The 21,739-nt window shown below is 36.2% G+C and overlaps 1 protein-coding gene across 1 annotated transcript in view; it reads left to right on the forward strand.

The window, feature by feature from the left end:
- LOC150079462 (zinc finger MYND domain-containing protein 11) overlaps window positions 1–21,739 on the forward strand; it is a 305,480-nt gene that overhangs the window by 231,537 nt on the left and 52,204 nt on the right. Inside the window, exon 9 of the mRNA XM_090382587.1 lies at window positions 2,890–3,042. Coding sequence (XP_090238713.1) covers window positions 2,890–3,042 — 153 coding nt within the window. The remainder of the gene's footprint in view (window positions 1–2,889; window positions 3,043–21,739) is intronic.

The raw sequence follows: 21,739 nt of genomic DNA on the forward strand, positions 1-21,739 counted from the left end.
TGTTGTCTTCCAGGTTTTCTTCTAGCTACTCTTGGGTATCATTCTGTTATTTTCTTAGTCCATCTATCATCATATCTTTGAGCTATGTGTCCTGCCCAAGACCATTTCAGTTCTTTAGTTTTGATAAGAATGTCCTTTACTTGAGTTTGCTGTCTAATCCATGTGTTTCTCTTCTTATTTAACAGTCTGATTCCTAATATAATTCATTCCATTCTTCACTCTGTAGTTCTCAGCTTCTCTTCCATTCTTTTGGTGAGTACCCAAGTTTCACTTCCATAAGTCATGGTGGGGAGTATACATTGGTTCATTATTTTACGTTTCAGACAAATTGGGATATTGCTCCTCAGTGTGTGACTATATTTCCTGAATGTTATCCATCTGAAATTTATTCTTCTCTTGACTTCCAGTCATTTATCATTATTACAGCTAATGACTTGTCCCAGATAAATATATAAATTCACCTTTTCAATTACTGCTCCTTCAATTGTTATATCCCTTTCTGTGGCATACTTATTCATCATTACTTTTGTTTTAGCCATATTCATCTTTAGTCCGAAACCCTTACTAACTCTGCATAACTGATGAAGAGTTTCCTCTAATTCTTTGGGATCGTGGTTTAGGTACTCTCCATTCACATCAACTCCTTTCTGCGACCAGTCTAATCTTCTGAAAGCTTCCTCAAGGGCAGCTTTCAGAGAGTAAACAACTTCGGAGATATTGTGTCTCCTTGTCGAACTTCTTTTTCAATTTTAAGTTTGATACTGTCTTTGTCTAGCTAATAAAGGATGTAGCGTTCTCATATATTTTCTTCAAAATCATAATATATACACTATCTATGCCTTGTCTTTCCATTGCCTGAAACATTGCCTTATGCTGAATGGAGTCAAATGCGCATAATGGTGTTTTATATTCATTTGCTTTCTCCATTAGCTGTGATATTACGTGAAGGTGATCCATAGTTGAGATTCCTGTCCTAAAGTCAGCTCGCTCTTTCGGTTGATTCTCATCAAGTATTCTTTCTGATCTGTTAGTAATGACCCTTGGAACAACTTGTAGATGTGGGATAACAAGCTAATTGGTCTATGATTTCCAATTTCTGATTTATCTCCTTTCTATGCAGCAAAACTATGATTGCATTATTCCATTCCTTAGGTGTCAAGCCTTTTTTAATACATTTTGTGATGAATCTTGCCATGCAGCAAGGCTTCCTGCCAATTTTAACAGTTCTATAGTAACTTCATCTTCCCCTGGGGCTTTCTGATTCTTCATTTTCTTCAACGCATGTTCTACTTCATCAGGAAGGATGTCGGTTATGTCATATGTTTTACTAATTTGTGATCCATCTTCCCCACTGCTGGCATCATTCCCTCACTCCTTGTATAATTCTTTATAGTATCTATGCTATTTATAAGTACACCATCGCTATTCTTCAGTTTCAGTATCATTTCTTTCTGTATTGCTGCTCATGGCTGCTGATTTAAGTCCTTTGTTTTCCCTGATATAATAATAAAGGTTTATTTTTAGTTCTGTGGAGAGTAATGATGGCCATATACAAAATTGAGGTGCCAATGCATTTTGAAATTTTTTGTCATATCAACAGCCCATTAGTGATTGTTGCATTTGGTGACCAGGCTGTGCCAACTGAACACTTGTACCAAAAAAAAAGTTGGCAAGAATACTTAGAATTCCACTTACACGATCAGCTGTGCAGAATGTAAAGTCCACTAACAACAGTCACTCAAACATCATCAGCCAAAAACTTGTAATCCAAATTATGTTATTCCCAGGAAATTATAATCCAACTATAACAAACTTCACATTGAAATAGTGACATGCTAGATATGAAATGAAAACCAAAAAATAAATTGATGTTCGACATCCACTTCCCTTTAGTAGTAATTTTTCTGTTCCATAGTGTTCATTTTTATTACAAACACATGGCATTCTCAGCATATGCTTAAACCTGTTATTACATGAACTGTCACATAGGTGTACACAAAACACCTAAAACTGAGGTCTGATTTTTTTATGTATGTACTTCTCAAATTCAAACAAAATCAGGGATACAGATCAAAAGTTAAAAATATAATAAAAGACTATTAAAATTCACACTTACATCACTTTGATGGCAATTTAAATTTTCAAGGTTTTCTTCTTCTTTTGGGGGGGGGGGCAATTTTATGTATGCCATTTCTGGGTTAAATTAGAAAAGGATGCTTGCAGAATAGATATGTGAAAATTTCCCTTCACTGAGAGAGTGATTGGCTGTTGGAATAAACTTCTACCTGGTTATAGAAGTGGGTAGTTTGAATAAGTTTAAAGAAGGGTTGGGAAAACAAAGTGGGTTTCTTTACATTATTTTGCCACCACTAAATTTTTCTGAACTTTTCAGACATGAAGGTAAGGCATTTCAGTATCCAGTGAGTCTTGGGTAATTTTATGATAATTCCATAAGGTTGAAACTAGAGTTTATTTTCTGGTGCTAACTGTTGAATTAAACATAATTGCAGATAAAACTGTTACGAAGGGTGATGGAATTAACATATTCAGTTTTCTCTCAGTTAGCTGTCAAATTAAAAAACAGTTCAATTAATAAAAGACAAATTTTAACAAATACAGCATTCTGCATTTTATTTAAAAGCCCTTAAAACATATTCAAAATCTCTAGGCTCTAGGATCACTGCATTTCAAATTAGGGTAAACAATATGATAATTTCCTTGCCAGTGATGAAAAAAATATACCATTAAAGGGAAAAGATTTTGATTTTTCACTCTCAGGAGAAACATTTCTAAATGGAAGAGAATTTGATTACTGCTTCTTAGTTTAGTTCTAATTATATGGTTGTGGATATAATTTTTAAAAATCTGAATTAATTTGTTTTTTTGTAGTTATCTACATCAGGAAAGGAAGTAAATGGAGAATCTACACCTACCTGTGACTGCAATGTTAAATATAGCAAGGTATTCCGTGACTTTAGAGAGCGTTTGGAAACAGAACATAAAGAAGACAAAGCCCAGGCTCTTAGAGAACTTGCTGAAAAGGTATCAGCACCATCACATGCATAGATATTTTATTAATTTAGATGGCTATAAAATTTAATTTTTATATAGTAAAATCCCATACAACAACCTTCTTGGAGGTTGTTGTATGGGATTATTTCATTGTAATGAGTATTGCTGAAAATTATTTAAAAGAAAATTATTTGTCTGAATCTTCTGCCCTTTTCTAATATACAGAATTGACAGTTCTCTTTATCTTACTTAATTTTAAAATTAATAATAAATAAAATGACAAATGTGTACTACATGAGTAAAAATAGTTCTTAAAAAGTTTTTTGATCGTCAACATTTCAACCACAAACTACTGGAAAAAGACACTATCTGTGGTTGGCGTTCTTTGACATTAATCTCGCTGGCAAGGGTTCCACAAATTCAAGAGTCGTGTTCACTTGCCTCTTTCTATGTGTCTACCCCACTGGATGTTTTCTTTGATTCAGTAGTTGTCTGTTTGGTTTCATTCAGATCAGACGTGTGATTAAAGCGGATTTTTCTTGTGCCAAATGTATCTGTTTGATTTCCATAATGAGCATAGAAAAAACCAGTTAGTGGGGTTAATAAATCACTTGGTAGCAGGGGAAAAGTAATGCTTGATCTTGCTTTGAGTGTTGGGGAAAATAAAATGGCACGTAAGTCCAGTTAAAGATTTTCTTTCTAGCTTGGGCCAACATCATTGGTCAGGGAAGATAATTTTTTTGACAACTCCAATACAGACCCACACTACATTCCCAAGTCAGTAAACTTTTCTTCTTCTGTCTCTTCCAATGATGAAGTAAAAAATAACTCAAAGAAAAATGTTTATGCCACTTTAACAAACATAAATCCACAAAAAGAAGATGGTGATACTCTTTCAGGTGCTCCTAATCCAGGGCAATGCGTGCTGCGGAGATCTCTGTAAAGTTAGATGGGAAGTCAAATGCAAAAGAAGGAAGCTCTCCAAGTCTGATACATGGAAAAGGAATGTGATTAAAAAGAAGATACAAAGGGATGAGGTTCATTTTTCCATCAGTAGTGGCAAATGAATAGCTGCAAAACATGATTTACCAATAGAATGTTCGAAATGCCCCAGAAAATGTAACAGTTTCAATGAAAACGAGAGGTAGAAAGTATTTGAAGAATACTGGAACATACGCGACTCAAATAAGAAAAGGTTATACCTAAGTGCACTGACTGATGAAACAGAAAAGGCTACTACTCGTTCTAAAAGTGAATTGTCCAGGAGGGCAAAATCAAGAGAATTTTGGTTAGGAAAAAATGGCAACAAATTCAGTCTGCCAAAGTATCTTTTTAGCTATCCTGAACATTTCAAATGTTTTGAAAAAAAAGGAATGAACAGCTTGTAGTTGAAAATGATGAAAGAGGAAAGCACGAGCCCAGAGTAAAATGACCAGAAACTGCCCTACAAACAATTTACAAGCATATTGACTCCTTTCCCAAAGTTCTATTACATTACACAAGAAAAGACACACAAAAGCAATATCTGCCAAGTGATTTTGGACCTCTCTAAAATGTATCATTTGTACTTAGAGAAGTGTGCTCAAGAAAACATCAGGCCTGAAAAATCCTGGCTCTACCTACAAGTAGTTCTCACAAAGTTCATTGTGTCTTTTCATACTCCGTGAAAAGATATGTGCGATAAGTGCTGTGGGTTTCAGGAATTGAGTGAGGAGGAAAAAGATAAAAATAAAGAAGGCTTTCAACAATATATCGACAGAAAAGTTAGATCCCAAGAATGGAAGGACAGATTGAAACAAAAATCAATCGAAAATGAACTTCACTTCTATGAATTTGATTTTGAACCAGTGATGTACTATCCTAAAATCAACAGAAAAGCAAATTTTTGTAAATGACATTTGGCTGTCTACAACATTACAGCATGCAGTGTTGGCACAAAAATGGCAACTAATTTTATGTGACATTAGCTGGGAGGGGAGCCTAAGAAGTGGTATCATGTTTGTACCAACTAATCCATCAATGTCCATGTTGGACATTGACGTAGGACATGAACAACAAAGAATTTGATGTTCATGTCCTACAGTTGTGAGGGCAAAATAGAAATGCAATCGTGTCAACCATGTTTATATATGCTGTCCAAACCTTGAATATCCCTAAAACAAAACGAATATTTTTTGAACTGGGGCATTCCCAGATGGAATGTGATTCTGTACATTCAAACTGCAAGCAGAACTGTTGATATATCTGATCCTCTTGGGTGGTATGCATTGACCAGAATAGCCCCAAATCTGAGAAGTACGTAGTGAAAGAAGTCAGCCAGGAAGAGGTATTAAACTTCAAAGAAACAAGCAGCATTGTAATCAAAAACAGAAAGATGTAGACTCTATTGGAGAATCAGTAAAATGGCTTCAAATAGCCTGGCTGCACTACCAAAAAGAAGATTTGGAAAATATTTATTTCAAGTACATCTACTCAGATGAAAATTTCAAATGCTTTAAAATTCGAAGACTCATTCTTCCTGGCTTCACCTTCTCAAATTTGTAATTGAAGAAATACAGTGGCCCTCTGCAAATCCAGGCTGAGAAGCATAAAGACCTCGTGAACTTATGCTGAGAAAACATAAGTGAATTATTAAACATCATGGAAATCAATGTTGGCATATACCATGCTATATAACAATGTTATAAGTAACTATTTTTAATTTTTTCTCATTTTGTATGGTTTTTTAGAAATTGAAGGAAAAGTTGTAATCAATCGATCTTTTGATGCCTTAAAGTCAGGCATGCACCTCTCCTCCTTCTCCTTGCTGATATGTGTTCTATCAGGCATCTTTTTCCAAAATAAACATGTTTCACCTGCATTAAAAATTGTTAAAGTAGATAACCCTTTTCCTTGATAATCTCCACAAGTATTGCAAAAAATTCTTTTGCAGCCCCGGTATCTGCACCAGTCACCTCACCACTCACTTTGATGTTAGCTAAGATCCAGAGTCTACCATCGCACCCAAGTTCGGAGCATCTTTATAATACTCGGTGGGAATTCTTCTATGAGAGCAAGCCAAATGAAAATAGACTTGCCTCGCTCAGGATCAAAGAGCTTGCTCAGAGTTGGAATGTCAATTTAAATGAAATTTTTCAAGACACAACTGCACGTGGTTCCACCTTGGACATATGTGTCTGTCTCTCAAGATATACATTCTCCAGTGGGGGAAAAATAGTATACCTCCCTGCAATATCAGACAGTTACATTCAGCTCATGCTACTATGAACAACCATGCCTTTAAAATTTATACGGATGGTTCCATGCTAGCTTGCAACGTCTTTACAGCTGAATCATATGCCATTAAATTAGCACTTAGTAAGATTATTGAGCTTTCCTTCTTTTATTCCACTTCCAAAAAAGATTGCCAGTACCACTTCCAAAAAAGATTATTCTTTTTTGGAAGTGATACTGGCAAGACTCCGAATTGGACACACTCATCATACTCATCTCTTCCTATTATTGAGAGAAAACACACCTCGGTGCTCATCCTGTCAGATGCAACTTACGATCTGTCATTTTCTGGTTGATTGTCCCTTACATGCAACCATCCGGTCAAACACTTTTCAATCACTCTCATTTCTTAGGAAATGAAGCAAATATTGAAGAACTTTTATTGTATCTAAAATATATTGGCTTGTACAGAAGCATATAATTTAACAAGAGTTTATTCACGAGAAGCATATCTAATAATATGCTTCTTGTGAATAAACAATGAACAGATACAGTTTATACAGTTTGGCCTTAGTAGCCCTTGTGTTGTTAAATCCAATACCAACAAGAACAACTTTGATGTTATTTAGATTTGAACGAATCTTGAATTTATGGAACTGTCAATGGGTTTTTCATTTCCTGAAAATGTCACAAACATTTTCACCTTGCTTGGCCTTCAAGTCTTCGAATGGTGCCTTCGTAGCCAGGTGGGCAGGAGCAGCAGTGCATAACACACGCTTCTTGATTAGACTGGGGTTTCAGCCCGTGAGCCACCAAATAATGGAGGATGCGGAAAGGTCAGGGAATGACCACAGCATATCCCCGGAACAGTATGGCCTTAGTTGCTAATGTTCCTAAAAATCAAATAACAACAACATAACAAGTCTTCGAATAAACTCTAAGCCTTCTCTTGAATTAATATTAGACTAATATGCATTTGATGTTGATTTTGTCCATGACCTTTCCCCACTTCTTGCTAACAATTGTTGAGTACATTGGCACAGCACTTTTTTACATGTTCCAAGATTCATTCTTTGTCCTTCAGAATCTTTGCCACCTCTGATCAATTCATATCATACATATTTATGTCTGTTATTTTCTCACCACCTTCACATTTCTTTATTATTTCTACTTTCTTTTCCATCGTAGTTGTACGATTCTTCTTACTGTAACTTCAGCATCCTTACTCCTTTTTCAGACATGATATGAGCCATATTGTTCAAATAAAAAATAACTGCCAACAATTCTGACTACAGATGTACATCAAGTGTAATATGCACTAACCTAACAAACTGGCAAACAGTAATGGCTCTGACACTGACGAACAGCTTTGTTCCTATCTCTGAAAGTTTGTAAGTAGGGTTCGTAAGCTTTTATATCATCTGTGGCTAGTTTTGTCGCATGCAACTCTGCTGTACAGGTGCTCCCCATGGATGACATAAAAATTAGCCATTGCTAAAGATATGTGATGTACACCAATTAGTGGTGAAGTGTGGTGTAATCTGCATCTGTTGAATCCCCGGCCATACTGTGATGGGATCAAGGGAGGTGATCTGGCTAATATTGCTGCTATATCAGCAGTCCACTTTGTGAATAAATCTTGCTTAGCAATCCCATATACAGAATATCAGTAAGTAATACATATTATTCTCAATGGCAAGATTCTTAGCAGGGACAGGCTACAGACTAACTAAAGTTGATTAAGCCCTAATCAAGTGAAAGTCCAGTTTGTGCATGATCTGAAGAGAGGAAGTTGTTCTTGCTTATCTCCTCAAAGGACATAGTCATCACATGTAGAATATCTTTTTTTGCTGAAGGCAGGAGACCTACTTTTGTGCAAAAACTGCAGTACTGTTTTATTAACCACTCTTATTTTTATAGAATGTCCTGTTTTTACAAATGTGTACTGTTTATATTTTATGGATTTTAATAGTCTGGCTGAGCCATTTATATATTCAGCCAGATTTTAATTGATAGAGACAGTATGTCCAACATTTTTAAATTTTTGCAGTTCCTTAATTTATATAGATATTCTAGAATTGATCTTTTTATATTCTTTGATATTTATTTATTTATTTGTTTGTTTATTTGCCTTATTTATTAATATATTTATTGTATTATATTATATATATTATTATACAGAATGTCCCATAATGAATTGCATTGGCATTAGTAGAGGCATATGATGCAAGAAAGCAAGCTTATGCAGCATCAGCCAAAAAAAAAAAAAAAAAAAACCACTCCCATTTCACCCCTCCGTTCATTCAAAATACCTGTCCAACTGAGCCTTAAATTTATTTAGGCTATCAACAAGGGGTGGAAGTTTGTTCCACCAACCAACTACACACTGGCTAAAGGCAAATTTCCGCACATCTATCCTACATCTGTCTTTCCTCAATTTGAATTTATGCCCTCTCAGGTTTTTTTCTGAGCAAGAGGAAGAATCCCATCGGCATTGAGCATGCTCAAATCATTCAAGGCTTTATACACCTCTATCAGATCACCTCGCTGGTGCCTAGTCTCCAAACACTGTAATTTGCAAAACTTAAGCCTTTCTTCGTAAGAGCAACCCTTTGTTCCATTCACTAATCTTGTTGCCCTTCTCTGTACTCGTTCCAGCAGCTCTACATCCTTCTTGAAATGAGGCCTCCAGACCTGTATACAGTACTCAAGGTGTGGCCTTATACAAGGGAATAATCACCTCCTTATCCCTGCTAGAAAAATTCCTGTATATCATTGACAAGACACCATGAGCTACTCTTGCAGCCATCTGCACTGCTCAAAGAACTTCACTTTTGCACTTTTGTTTTCTTTATAACTCGAAAACAAGTTGTGGTGGGAGCTAGTGGCTAGTCCCTAATGTCCTAATGTTAGATAATTCAATCATCATCATTAGACATAAATTTTGTGATCACTACAACTTACGTGACCTTAGTGAAAGTTCAAGTGTAAATCTGATCAAATCATGGGTCAAGAGATTCGAAGAAAACGGTTTAACAATAAATCAACAACCGCCGTGTGCAACCAAGAACTTCAAGAAGTGGTGAGAATGTGGAATGCGTATACATTTCCATACACAAGACTTTGCTCCAATCAGTTCGGAAGCGTGCTGCAGAATTAAACTTGCCCCAAATGTCTGTACACCTAATATTGAAGAAAGATTTGACTGTACACCCTTACAAAATCCAATTGGTTCAAGATTTAAACGAGTCTGACTTCATTGCAAGAGTAAATTGCGCCAATGAAATGTTTGAAAGATTTACGAATTTGGCAACATTTTGTTCCCTGATGAGGCTCATTTTTATTTGAATGGACACGTAAACAAACAAAACTGTCATTATTGGAGTGAGAATAATCCAAACCTGAAACACCGGAGAGCACTGCATTGTCCTAAAGTTACTGTTTGGGCTGCAATGTCAGCTTCTGGAATAATCGGCTCGTACTTCTTTGAGGATTTGCACGGCCAAGCTGTAACAGTTAATTCTGGATGCTATGTTCAAATGCGGAGAGATTTTCCCGACCCCACAACTACAGGAATTTCCAGGATATAATACCAGGACATGGTTCCAGCAAGATGGGGCAACTTGTCGCACATTGAATGCAACATTACTAGTGGTTTGCGAACTGTTTCCAGAAAAACTCATTTCTTGTAGAGGTTGACATCAACTGGCCTCCAAGAAGTCCTGATTTATCCCCACTTGATATTTGTTTGTGGGGGATACCTCAAGAGCCATGTTTACTCCAATAATTCAACAACAAGGGAGCAATTAAAAGAAAATATCCGCCATGAAATTGCAAGCATTCTTCTGGCAATGTGTCAGCGAGTCTTCAAAAATTTGAGCATTAGGTTTGAAGAGCTGTCATCATTATGAGGGATGTCATCTCGATGATCTGATTTTTAGAAAATAATTTTCCATTAAGTGTAGAATAATCGGCCTTCTTCGAATAAGTAACGCTTGTCTGGTAGAGAAGACTACTGTTACTTATTCTCAGATGGGCACCACCACCTAGACAGCACTGTTTCGAAGCTGGTTGACTTCATCATCGATGGGTAGAATATCTTTCATAAATAAATTGTTTTTTAAAATGCATTTTTTTTTTTTTCATTATGGTTTTTTTCAAAAATGCAATTCATTATGGGACATTCTGTATTATATATTATTATTTATTTGTCATGATAACCTGTTTGTGGGTTATCAAACGTTTTTATTGATCTAAATATATTTCTTGACTAAATGTCAAAGAGTATGAAAAGGCTGTTTAAGCATGAGTAATGCATCTCCATCATTTTTACTACCCAGGTAGTATGCATTCATCGTTTTATTATATCTCATATTGTGAATACCTTCATGAGTTGCCTAGGTATTGCACTACTTCGAATAAGTAACGCTTGTCTGGTAGAGAATACTACTGTTACTTATTCTCAGGGCACCACCCCCTAGACAGCACTGTTTTGAAGCTGGTTGATTTCATCATCGATGGGTGAGCAGGTATTCTGTTGCAATAGTGACAACCCAATTATGAAGAATAACTCCACAATATGAGAGATGCTTTATGGTGTGCATGGTTTAATCTAAATATATTTCTTGACTAAATATCAAAGAGTATGAAAAGGCTGTTTAAGCATGGGTAATGCATATCCATCATTTCTACTATGCAGGTAGTATGCAAGCATCATTTTATTATATCTCATATTGTGAATACCTTCACAACACTTCTCTACCAGAGAAGCGTTACTTATTTGAAGTAGTGCAATACCTAGGCAACTCATTGTGAAAGTATTCACAATATGAGATATAATAAAACGATGCATGCATACTACCTGGGCAGTAGAAATGATGGAGAGGCATTACTCGTGCTTAAACAGCCTTTCGTATTTATCGATGTTTTTATTTCGACTTGGTGCATTATGGCCTATGCTGCTATCAAACAACCTCCTATCAGCATGAAGCAGCGGAATCAGGATTCGTCAGATTGGCCAACATTTTTCCAATCTTCCACTATCCAGTGTTAGCATTCCTTAGCCTGCTGTGACCATACTTTCTTGTTTTTTGCTAACAAGAATGAACCCAGTTGAGAATGGCAGAATGTCAAAATTTATGCTATGTACAAACAGGCAGTTCTGTTTTAAATTTGACAAAACTCTTGCAGAAATGCATAAAATAAACCATTACAAAAAGTTTTCAAGTGGTTCAGGGATTTTGAGAAAGAAATTAATCACTGTCAGAGAAAAAAGTGATTGCTCATCAGCATCAAGAAATGAGTGAGGATACCACTGTCATTTGGCTCAGTACAGGTAACCCTTAGTACAGCAGTTCCCAACCTTTTTTGACTCGTGAGCCCCTTTCAGCATAATATTTTTATTGCAAACCACTAAACCTATTGCCGACCGGGCTAGCCGGGCGGGTAAAGTGCCTGCCTGCCTGGCAACCCAAAGGTCACGGGTTCGAATCCCATCTTGGGCATGGATCAGAGTACTGCAAAAACCTTGGGAGGTGCGTTATAGCCACAGAAGCCGATGTGCCAATAACTAACAAAAAAAAAAAACCTATATTCTCTGAAATCGTATAATAGTTCTGAATTTTTATTATAAAATATTTCCAGTATAAGTGATATTGTGTAATAATATAAAATTATTATTAAGTACCTATACATGACAATGGTCTTTAAGAATGAAAAAAATTTTAGTATGGAAAACATATTTATTTAAAATGATATATACTGTAAGATAGTAAACTAATTATAAGGAATTGTGGGAGATGTGGTTTCTTTCATTGGAAATTATTTACTTTATATTTAATTTTATTTACTTTATTCTCTCTTTGTTTATTATTAGCTATATACATATTATTAGTTAGATACATATCGACACGTTTGCGCCCAATCCCTCCCCCGCTAACATTGTGTTGCATATGCTTGCTATGTAAGGGCACGTGATCCAAACCACAACTAAATATAAATTTTGGACTGAACTGTATAAATTAATATTAAACTTCATAGGTGGTAGATGGCTTTCATCGACCAGTGAAATACCACCATTTTGCTTATTGGAGGCTTGAAGTGGTGAAACCCATGTTTAGTCTCTAGAGCAAAGTTTCCGGCATCCCCCTCCTCCCATACTTCTCCTTCAACCCTAACCCAAGCACGGTACTAAGTACTATAGGTTCTAATACCTCTCATGTTTGGGGTTCACATAAAAAAAAAAAAAAAACTATTTTGTAGTTTAAAAAAATATACCTATGTAAATCTAAGCAGACTCCATTACAGAATTTTTAGTGCAAACCCCCTGGAACACTTTTGCGAACTCCTGGGGGTTTGCAAACTACTAGTTGTGAGCTGCTGCCTTAGCAGAAGGTTTAAGTTTAAGACATGTTAGCACAAAGTTTGTCCTGAACCCACTTTTCATCCAAGTTGTTTAACCTGCCATTTTGGATCCTATGTTATTACCAAAAGTGGTCACGGGTAATGAGTCTTAGATGTATGAATAACACCCAAATCACTAACACAGAAAAACAGTATACAGTGGTACCTTGGTTTGCGAGCATAATTCGTTCCGGGAACGTGCTCGTAATCCAAAGCACTCATATATCAAAGCGAATTTCCCCATAAGAAATAATGGAAACCCAGATGATTTGTTCCAAAACTCAAAAATATTCATATACTGTAAAAATGATTAATACAAAATACATACCTTTTTGTATTTTTAATATTTAAATTTAATATACATAAAGCAATCGAATTTATTAATTATTGGGTAGGACGACTTTCACTGTCTCTAACGGAATCACTGCTATCTGTTGATTTTTTTCTTTTTGTGCGACTTTAACAAGGAATCTTTCCAATGACACTTGCTTTTGCCTCCTTTTGAGGATTTCACAGAAATCAGATTCATCGCTCGCACTATTACAAAACGAGGAGGCACGCTTGATACACATAAACAAAGCTGCGCGCGTGTAGCAACTGAATAAACAACACCATAAAGGCAGAGATACACTATTAACACCTCACATTTTACTAAAGCACATTCTAGGGCTTTAGTAAAATTTACTACCATAAAACAATAAAAACAATTTCCAGTTGCGTTCCTGCTAGTGGAATCTGTTATAAACTGGTAGTAAACTCGATCTAATTGCATTTGCGGTTATACCGATAGCTGGAATTGTTGGTTTTTACGTTATTATGGTGAAATGTGTTTCCCCTTCACTGATATAAAAAACCATAAATACATTTTTAAAATCTTCTCTTCATTCCTATCGGGTTGCGTTCGGTTGGGGTGATTCTGCGTTCGACTGCCATTTCTTGTAAACACAAAGGCTAATTGTGCATAAGCGAATTCCGTTTGTGTTATATAAGATATCGTTCCCCTATTTATAAATCGTGTATGATCGAATTCGTGTAGTGTAAACACGTGTTATACGAGAACTGACTGTACTCGTATTGCAAGACCTCGCTCGTTTATCAAGTTAAAATTTATTAAAAATTTTTGCTCGTCTTGCAAAACACTCGCATACCAAGTTACTCGTAATCCAAGGTACCACTGTACATGTCATAGATTGCATGCAAAGGTCAATGGTTTTTTATGTGGAAAGAAATGTTTCCCCTTAGGATAAATGCTTAATTCAGATTTTAAAAAATAATAATAATAATAATTCTAGCATTTCATATAGAGGCTGTCTGAGTTGGCTGCTCCCCCTACCAGTTTTTGACAGAAAAACATTGTGTTATTGCAATTAGCCTACCCTTTCCACCTGTTATTGACTTTCCCTAAAATCAAAGACACAAGAGAACAGAGTGTGATTTCGCCTAATTAGTCATTTTCAACAATAGTGAGATTGCTGAAGTGTGTGTGTGTGCATTCGCGCACACACACACCAGAAGTTTGTTATTTTTTGAAAGAGGTTGATATAAACATATGCACTAATATAGGGTTATAAGAAATAAAGCTATTCTAACATATATCAAACTTTTAATATAATTTTTGACTATTAATGTGTCGAAATTTTCAAATGCATTATGAATAAAATGATGATATTAAGTTGCATTCAATAAAAGTATACAAGTGAAATATGAATAATAGTATGATGTTTTGCTAAATATATGCTACTTGGTAGTTATAGTGAGTTATATTTAAGTTATAGTGCCCATTATCCTTCATTTTAGAAGACAGCATTATAAGATGAATTTGTATGTTAGCATATTTCACTTATTTGTTTGTTCCAAAACTTTGTCCAGCTCTTCCTTGAATTTATTTCAGCTATCAACCACCACCACTAAAGGCAAATTTCCTCTCATCTATTCTGTATATGTCTTTCCTCAATTTGAATTTATGCCCCCATCAAGTGCATAATCTAAGCAAGAGGAAGAATCCCATCAGCATTGAGCTTGTTCAAACTGTTCAAAGCCTTAAACACCTCAGTCAGATCACCTTGCAGGTGCCTAGTCTCCAGATGCTGCAGTTTACAGAAATTAAGCCTTTCTTGGTAAGAGCACCCCTTTATTCCCCTCACCAATTTTGTTGCCCTTCTCTGTACTTATTACATCAGCTCTACATCTTTCCCAAAATGAGGCATCCAGACCTGTTTGCAGTACTGAAAGTGCGGCCTCGCCATTGTCTTATACAAAAGGATAATTGCCACCTTATCCCTGCTACCAAAATTCCTGTATATCATTAACAAGACCCCGTGAGCAGCTCTGGCAACCTGTCTGCACTGCTCTGAAAACTTCATATCTGACATCACAGTTACCCCAGGTCTTTTTCATTCTCCACTACCTTGGATATAATACTGCACAGTTGGTACATTACTCTGGGGTTACTGCTACCCATATGCTGTGCTTTTCATTTGTCAATGTCAAACTTCAATTGCAATTTCTCAGCCCATCTGCCCAACTTTTGTAGATCCTGTTTCAGTTATGTACTGTCATTAACAACCCTGCCGACCTTTGTAAAATCTACAAACTTAGCATTAAGCCTTCATTACATTCATTAATATCATTAATAAATACAGAAAACAATGGGCCCAACACTGAACTCGACTAATAACATTAGTCCACAAAGAGCAGTGCCTATTGATTGCCACCCTCTGTTTTCTCCCAATCAACCATCCCTTTATCCATAACAGCAATTTGCCCTTAATGCCATACTGTCCAATTTGAACAATAATCTTCCATATGTAACAGAATCAAAAACTTTCCTGAAATCCAAGTATATGATATCAAAATTATTTTTTGGATCTTGTTCCTTTGTGACCACATTGTAGTATCCAGTCATATTGGTCAAACAAAATTTTCCCTTAACAAACCCATGCTGTGGGTTGGCTATGTTTTTCAAGATTAATTCCTTCAATGCTTCCCATTTAGAATTTGCTATGTCTGAAATATAACTGCAGTCTTGTCTAGATGATCCTGCATTGTGTTTTTAACCAGCGACTCCATTATTTTCCCTGGAACAGAAGTTAAACTAACAGGACTATAATTACTCATGTCACCCTTTGATCCTCTTTAAATTAGGGATATATTTGCACATGTCCAGTCCATGGGTACCTCACCTGAGTTCAAGGAAGCTCTCATAATTATGGCTAAGGGTTTACTTACTTCCTTTGCTACCTCCTTCAATATAACTGGATAGATCTCATCCACTCCAGGTGCCTTTCTTATGTTTATCGTCAACAATTTCTCCTCCACTTTGCTCTCAGTTATTACAAAATCAATTAGATCCCTGTTAGAGTTTGATAAACTTCTAGTCTCCACTTCCCTACAAAATTCCACGTGTGTAAATGTGGATTCAAAAATACTCATTCAGTTTGTCAGCTACCTGAGCAGGATCATCAACTGTTGAACTCTCAGTATCAGGTTGGCCAATCTTATTCATTCCCTTCCTTATAGAATTTACATAAGTAAAGAAGTCTTTGCTGTTTTTCTTAACATCCTTTACCAAAGATTTCTCTTAATCTACCTTCGCTTGCCTAACTTCCTTTGTGACTTAATTACAGACTAGCTTATATCTATCATAGGCTTCTGTGTCACCTGATAATTTATAATCATCCCATGCATTTTTCTTCTCTGCCACGAGTCTCATTAGTTCATCTGACATCTATTTAGGCCTAAACCTTGAACGGTATTTCTTAGTTGGTATGAAAAGACTGGTAGCTTCCAAGATTGAATGCTTCTCATTTAGAATTTGCTATTGGTAACATCATCAGTTGGTCCCGCTGTATAGAATTTAAAAACTTTCTGAGACCGCTATAGTCACCTTTACAAAATCAAAAACCCTTCCCTTGATAAAGAAACTACCTAGTAGTTCCTTTATCTGCAGATTCTTATTGTGTGAATAATCACTGCTGATAATCAGATCAGATCAGGAGTATTACTCCCTCTGGTTGTCTTGCTAGTGTGCGAGCGACCAATCCACAAGTTCCAGCCAACTGGAAAGTTAAAATCCCCCATTATTAGACATTCTGATATACTGGCCCACTCTACTTCGCTGTACAGTTTTTCATTGTACTCATCAGAGTCATTAGGCCAATACCACACTCCTCCTCTCATTTTTGCTTTCCCAGTGCTTATGTCACACCAAACTGACTCGATATTGCACTGTACACCCATGTTAATTGGATGATGCCCTGCATTAGATTTTGTTTCGTAACTAACAGCATAACTCCTCCTTCCTTCTTATCATGTCTATCCTTTCTGTACACATTGTATTCCCCAAATTTCAATTCTGTGTTCTGTGCGACACCATGTCTCTGATATCCCAACAATATCTGCCTTTGATGTCTTGACCAGCACTTCAAATTCATCATATTTTTTTACTATACTCCTAGCATTGGTGTACATGCAAGTATACATGCACCACTATTCTTACTCTTAGTTACCCTAACCAGGGGCATGCAAAAGCCTGCCAAAATAAAGTGTTTTCAGCAGTCCATTTATTAGTCTGTGCCAGTACATTAATAACTGAAAAAAAAATTATGTTAAAAATTATAATGATACAAAAGTGGTGTACACTAGAAATATGCAGAATTTACTATTTTATTTTTTTAATTATTAATAACAATTTTTCACTGAACACTGGTGTTCCGTGGAGCACAGTTTGCGAAACACTGAGCTAAGGAATAACCTTCTTGCTAACTATTCTGCCAGCTGTGACTGGAGGAAGTTCAAGTAGTGTGCATGTGGATGCACTATCAAAACAACATTATGTTATGGAGTTGTATATACCTTGATATTGTGTATAGTATATCTAAAAAGTTCATCACTTGAACATATTTTCTCACCTCTCACTTTGCCTATATAAATTGTATAACATAACCTGATAACTTTATACTAATTTTGATTTTTACAATAATATAACTCACATAACCTTGTCATAAAGGATGCATTGAACAAGATTGCATGTCCTATTGAAGCATCTCTGTTTTGGCAAATTCCAGCTTGCTACAATGGATGTGACGTACATATACTTTCTACTAAAAGAAAAAAAAAAAAAGCATGAGACAGTTACAGTCTACATGAGACAACAATTTACTGATAGGATAAGACAGGTGAAAGTTGAGTATGAAATCACTAGCAAAGGGAGCTAAGAAGGGAACCTTCCCCCTACTTCAGGGGTGGGCAACTTTTTTCATCGGCGGGCCGAATGAAATTTTCGTATCATGATGCGGGCCGAATGAAATTTTCGCATCATGATGCGGGCCGGAATAGATTGAACGATTTAATAAAAAAAATCAGAACCTAAAAAATGTTATATTACTTGAATTACCAAATTATTGATGTATTTTTTAAAAAAATATCTGAATGTCCAATTATCATTGAAAATGCGGCATTCGGCAGCAATTTTTCCTTTTTTTTTAATTGGCTCATTTTATGGGCTATAAATTATATTAAATTAAAAATTGTAATAATTAGAAAAGGCATAAAACATAAAATACCTCGCACCAATATTATTTTTTTCAATAAGAAGTCAAACCCAAAGGAACTTCGTTCGATCGATGCTACAATGATAATTAGGAAATAACTCTGATGCTGCGTAGAATCACTTGGTTACTGTTGTACTGGCCGCGATTCCCGATTGAACCGAATTAAGCCGAACGTTTACGGCGAGTGTAGTCAGGTGTGGATTTTCTATATTTATGCATTTACCGAGGGGGCCGGATTCAACATCGTCGCGGGCCGGATGTGGCCCACCCCTGCCCTGCTTGATTGAAGGGAGCTTTACTGATTAACTTTCTACTATATAAGTAGTGACCTGGCCCCTACATTATACATTAGTCAGCCGATCAAAAGTGACAGATGAGTTGAATAGGTAATTTACAACAACATTTACAGTTGAAAGAATGTTCAAGCGATGGGCTGATGGAGTTCAAATGGAGACGTCAGATGGAAAACAGATGATATAAAAATTTCAGAGGAAAAGATTTTTATATTCTTTGAGATGTAGTTTTGGAGTATCAGAAAACTGGGGGAATGTAAGGTTCCGGGAATGGATTAAGTGAATAAGGAACAAGATTTTACAGTAGAATCAAGAATAAAAGATTTGTTCCCTACAAGAACATTAATTTTTAGTGATATGATCCAAACAAGTATTAGTCTTATAATGTCAACTGGTGAAGAGATTGCCACCAACTTGTGATCCAAGGTCCCTACAAGACAGTTTACATTAGCTGTTTACTTCAATGAGTTTGTGATGAGGAAAAGATGAAGTGTTAATTGTGTGAACAGAACTGTCTGATACTAGGTGACACAACAGTAGAAATTAACAATTTAGTAAGGTCATTAATAACAGCAAATGCTTCAGCATTTCTACCAGCTGCCATATAACAAGGAAACTGAATCATTTGGAGTTATAAACATCATAATCAAAAAAGAAAAGTATTTCACTATTAAGAACATAAGAAGGGGGAAAAATGATTTTCTATGGAAAAAAATCAAAAGTACTGACTAATTTGTGAAAGATGGGGAAAGCAACAGAGACAGAAAATGAATGTGAGGGATGTGATAAAGGGATTTTGACTAAGAGGAGTAAAATAGATTATGGAATCTGACCAGGAATATAATATTAGAGTGGATACTCACAGAGACAGGATATGTTTTGAACTGTTACGTTATTCTCTGTTACAAAAATTTCCTTTTCATTATTTAATGAAAAAGAACTTTTGTAATTAAACAAAAAAAATTATGACAACATTTGTATTCAATCATCATATAAATGTTTTACTTAAAATATACTCATGAATTAACAGTTTTTTTGTTTTGTTTTTTTTTTTTTTTTTTTTTTGAAAAACCTATTAAAATCTTACTTGGATGTGCATTCCATATGGTAAGAAAATTAAGAAAAGATTATTTATCGAAAGCCACTTTATTCCAAATATTTCAAATGGTGGAAGAAGTCCAACAGATGCCTGCTCGTATAAGATGACAGCCCATTAAAACTTATAAAAATGTAAACTGCTTGAAAATGCTTACTAATACGAAGTGCAGTCGTCAGTGTCGCTTTCGATTTAGGAATGGGAAAGGCTGATAATAAAACAAAATAATGCAGTCAAAAATATTAAATATAATTTTAAAATTAAGTGTACTTTGAACTTACTTGTCTAAATAAATTGGTCAGAGAACTCTTCAAATATCAGAACTGGCCCCGAGTGCCAAGTTATACTCTGTGTGATACATAGAGTGATCTTTCTCAGCGGATTCATTATATTTATTATCCAGTGTCTCTATTCTTCCTGTTTTTCATAAGTGATTCTTTACTTAAAAATGAAGTAAGAACTTTGAAGTAGGGATCCGGAAAGGAAATACACCTTTCTTTCCTTGTATATATATTTATATAATCTGTACTAACCTAACTATCTTTCTAAACTGCTTGGTCACTGGTGCCACTGCTCCTGCCTCCACGTGACATGGCCAGTAACCTGGGAGAAGAAAATCACTCTCCCTGGGCTAAAAGGAGCAAAGCTTGACATAAATAGACATGTCATTTACGGATCTCACAATCCAGATCTCTCAAACAGAGATGACTTAAATGCTTGTAATGCAAAACGCCCCCCCCCCTCGAAAGTATCTCCACTTTGACGTAGTGCTGGGGCTTTTGCAGGCCAAATGATCCTGTGAGCTAAAACAGCTGTAGTTTTACTACCAGCAGGGCGCCTCCGTAGGCAGGTGGGAAGGAGCAGCAGTGCATAGCACACGCTTCTTGATTAGACCGGGGTTCGAGCCCGTCACCACCAAATACAGAGAATGCGGAAAGGTCAGGGAATGACCATCGCATATCCCGGAGCAATATGGCCTTAGTTGCTAATGCTTCTAAAAAAAAAAAAAAAAAAAAAACAAATAACACTGCCAGCAGGGCCTACCTCGCCAGACAGGTTACAGGTGATGACTCAGACTAAGAGAGATACTCTGGTCCTCCAGGTTGGGGGTTGGGTATGGGGCTAACAACCCCACCCCAGAAAACAAACATAACGTTACGAAACCTCAAGGAAATAGCCAAACTGGCTCAAATGAAATTCGACCCAAGCATGCCAAAGGGATTAAAGAGATTTTTGTAGCCATGTGGAACATCCAACGTTTGTACCAGCCAGGAACAAGCAGGAAATTGGAGAAAGAATTGAAGAGATATAACATAAATGTAGCAGAGCTACAAGAGATAGGATGGGGAAACTTAGGAATTATGGACTTCCAAGACTACACCCTAATAAATAGTGGAAGCAGAGACAACATTCTGAGGACAGGCTTTATGATTAAGGACACTAAAGCATGAATGATGAGTTGCAGTATAATTAATGAAAGAATGTGTACGCTAAGGCTTAGAGGGGGGTCTTTTTTTAACACATTCATGATCAGTGTACATGCCTCCTCTGCATCTTCTGACAGAAGATGCAGAGGATGAAGCAAAGGATGCCTTTTACGAATCACTGGAGAGAACATCAGATGAAGCTCCAAGAAATGATATTAAACTCATACTTGGAGATTTCAGTGCCAAAGTAGGGAGAGAGGAAACACACATACCAACTATAGGAAGAAACAGCTTACATGAAACAAGTAATGAAAATGGGGAAAGTCTAATAGACTTTGCAAGAGGGAAAGGCTTTAGCATTAGTAACACAAATTTTCCACATAAGAATATCCACAAAGAAACTTGGATATCACTTGGTGGTGTCACACGTAATTAGATAGATCACATCCTCATTAATGCTCGTCATGCTATGGGTGTAATGGATGTTAGAAGTTACAGGGGGGGGGGAAGATTGCAACTCAGACCATTTTATGGTACGGTGCCGTCTGCAAAATAGTCTATCAAAGGTATTAGAGGAAAAGGAGGGATAACAAAGAAAAGATATCAACAAGATAAGCTTAAAGAAGATGAATATACTAGAGAAAGATTTAAATGAAAGTCGAGGAACAACTGGAGAAACACCAACAGGATGGTGAGCCCATCGATAAAAAATGGGAAGATATTGAGGAAACACTTAGTATAGAA

Source organism: Mastigoproctus giganteus, chromosome 10, assembly GCF_048544385.1.
Source record: "Mastigoproctus giganteus isolate SK-2022 chromosome 10, ASM4854438v1, whole genome shotgun sequence".
Taxonomy (NCBI): domain Eukaryota; kingdom Metazoa; phylum Arthropoda; class Arachnida; order Uropygi; family Thelyphonidae; genus Mastigoproctus; species Mastigoproctus giganteus.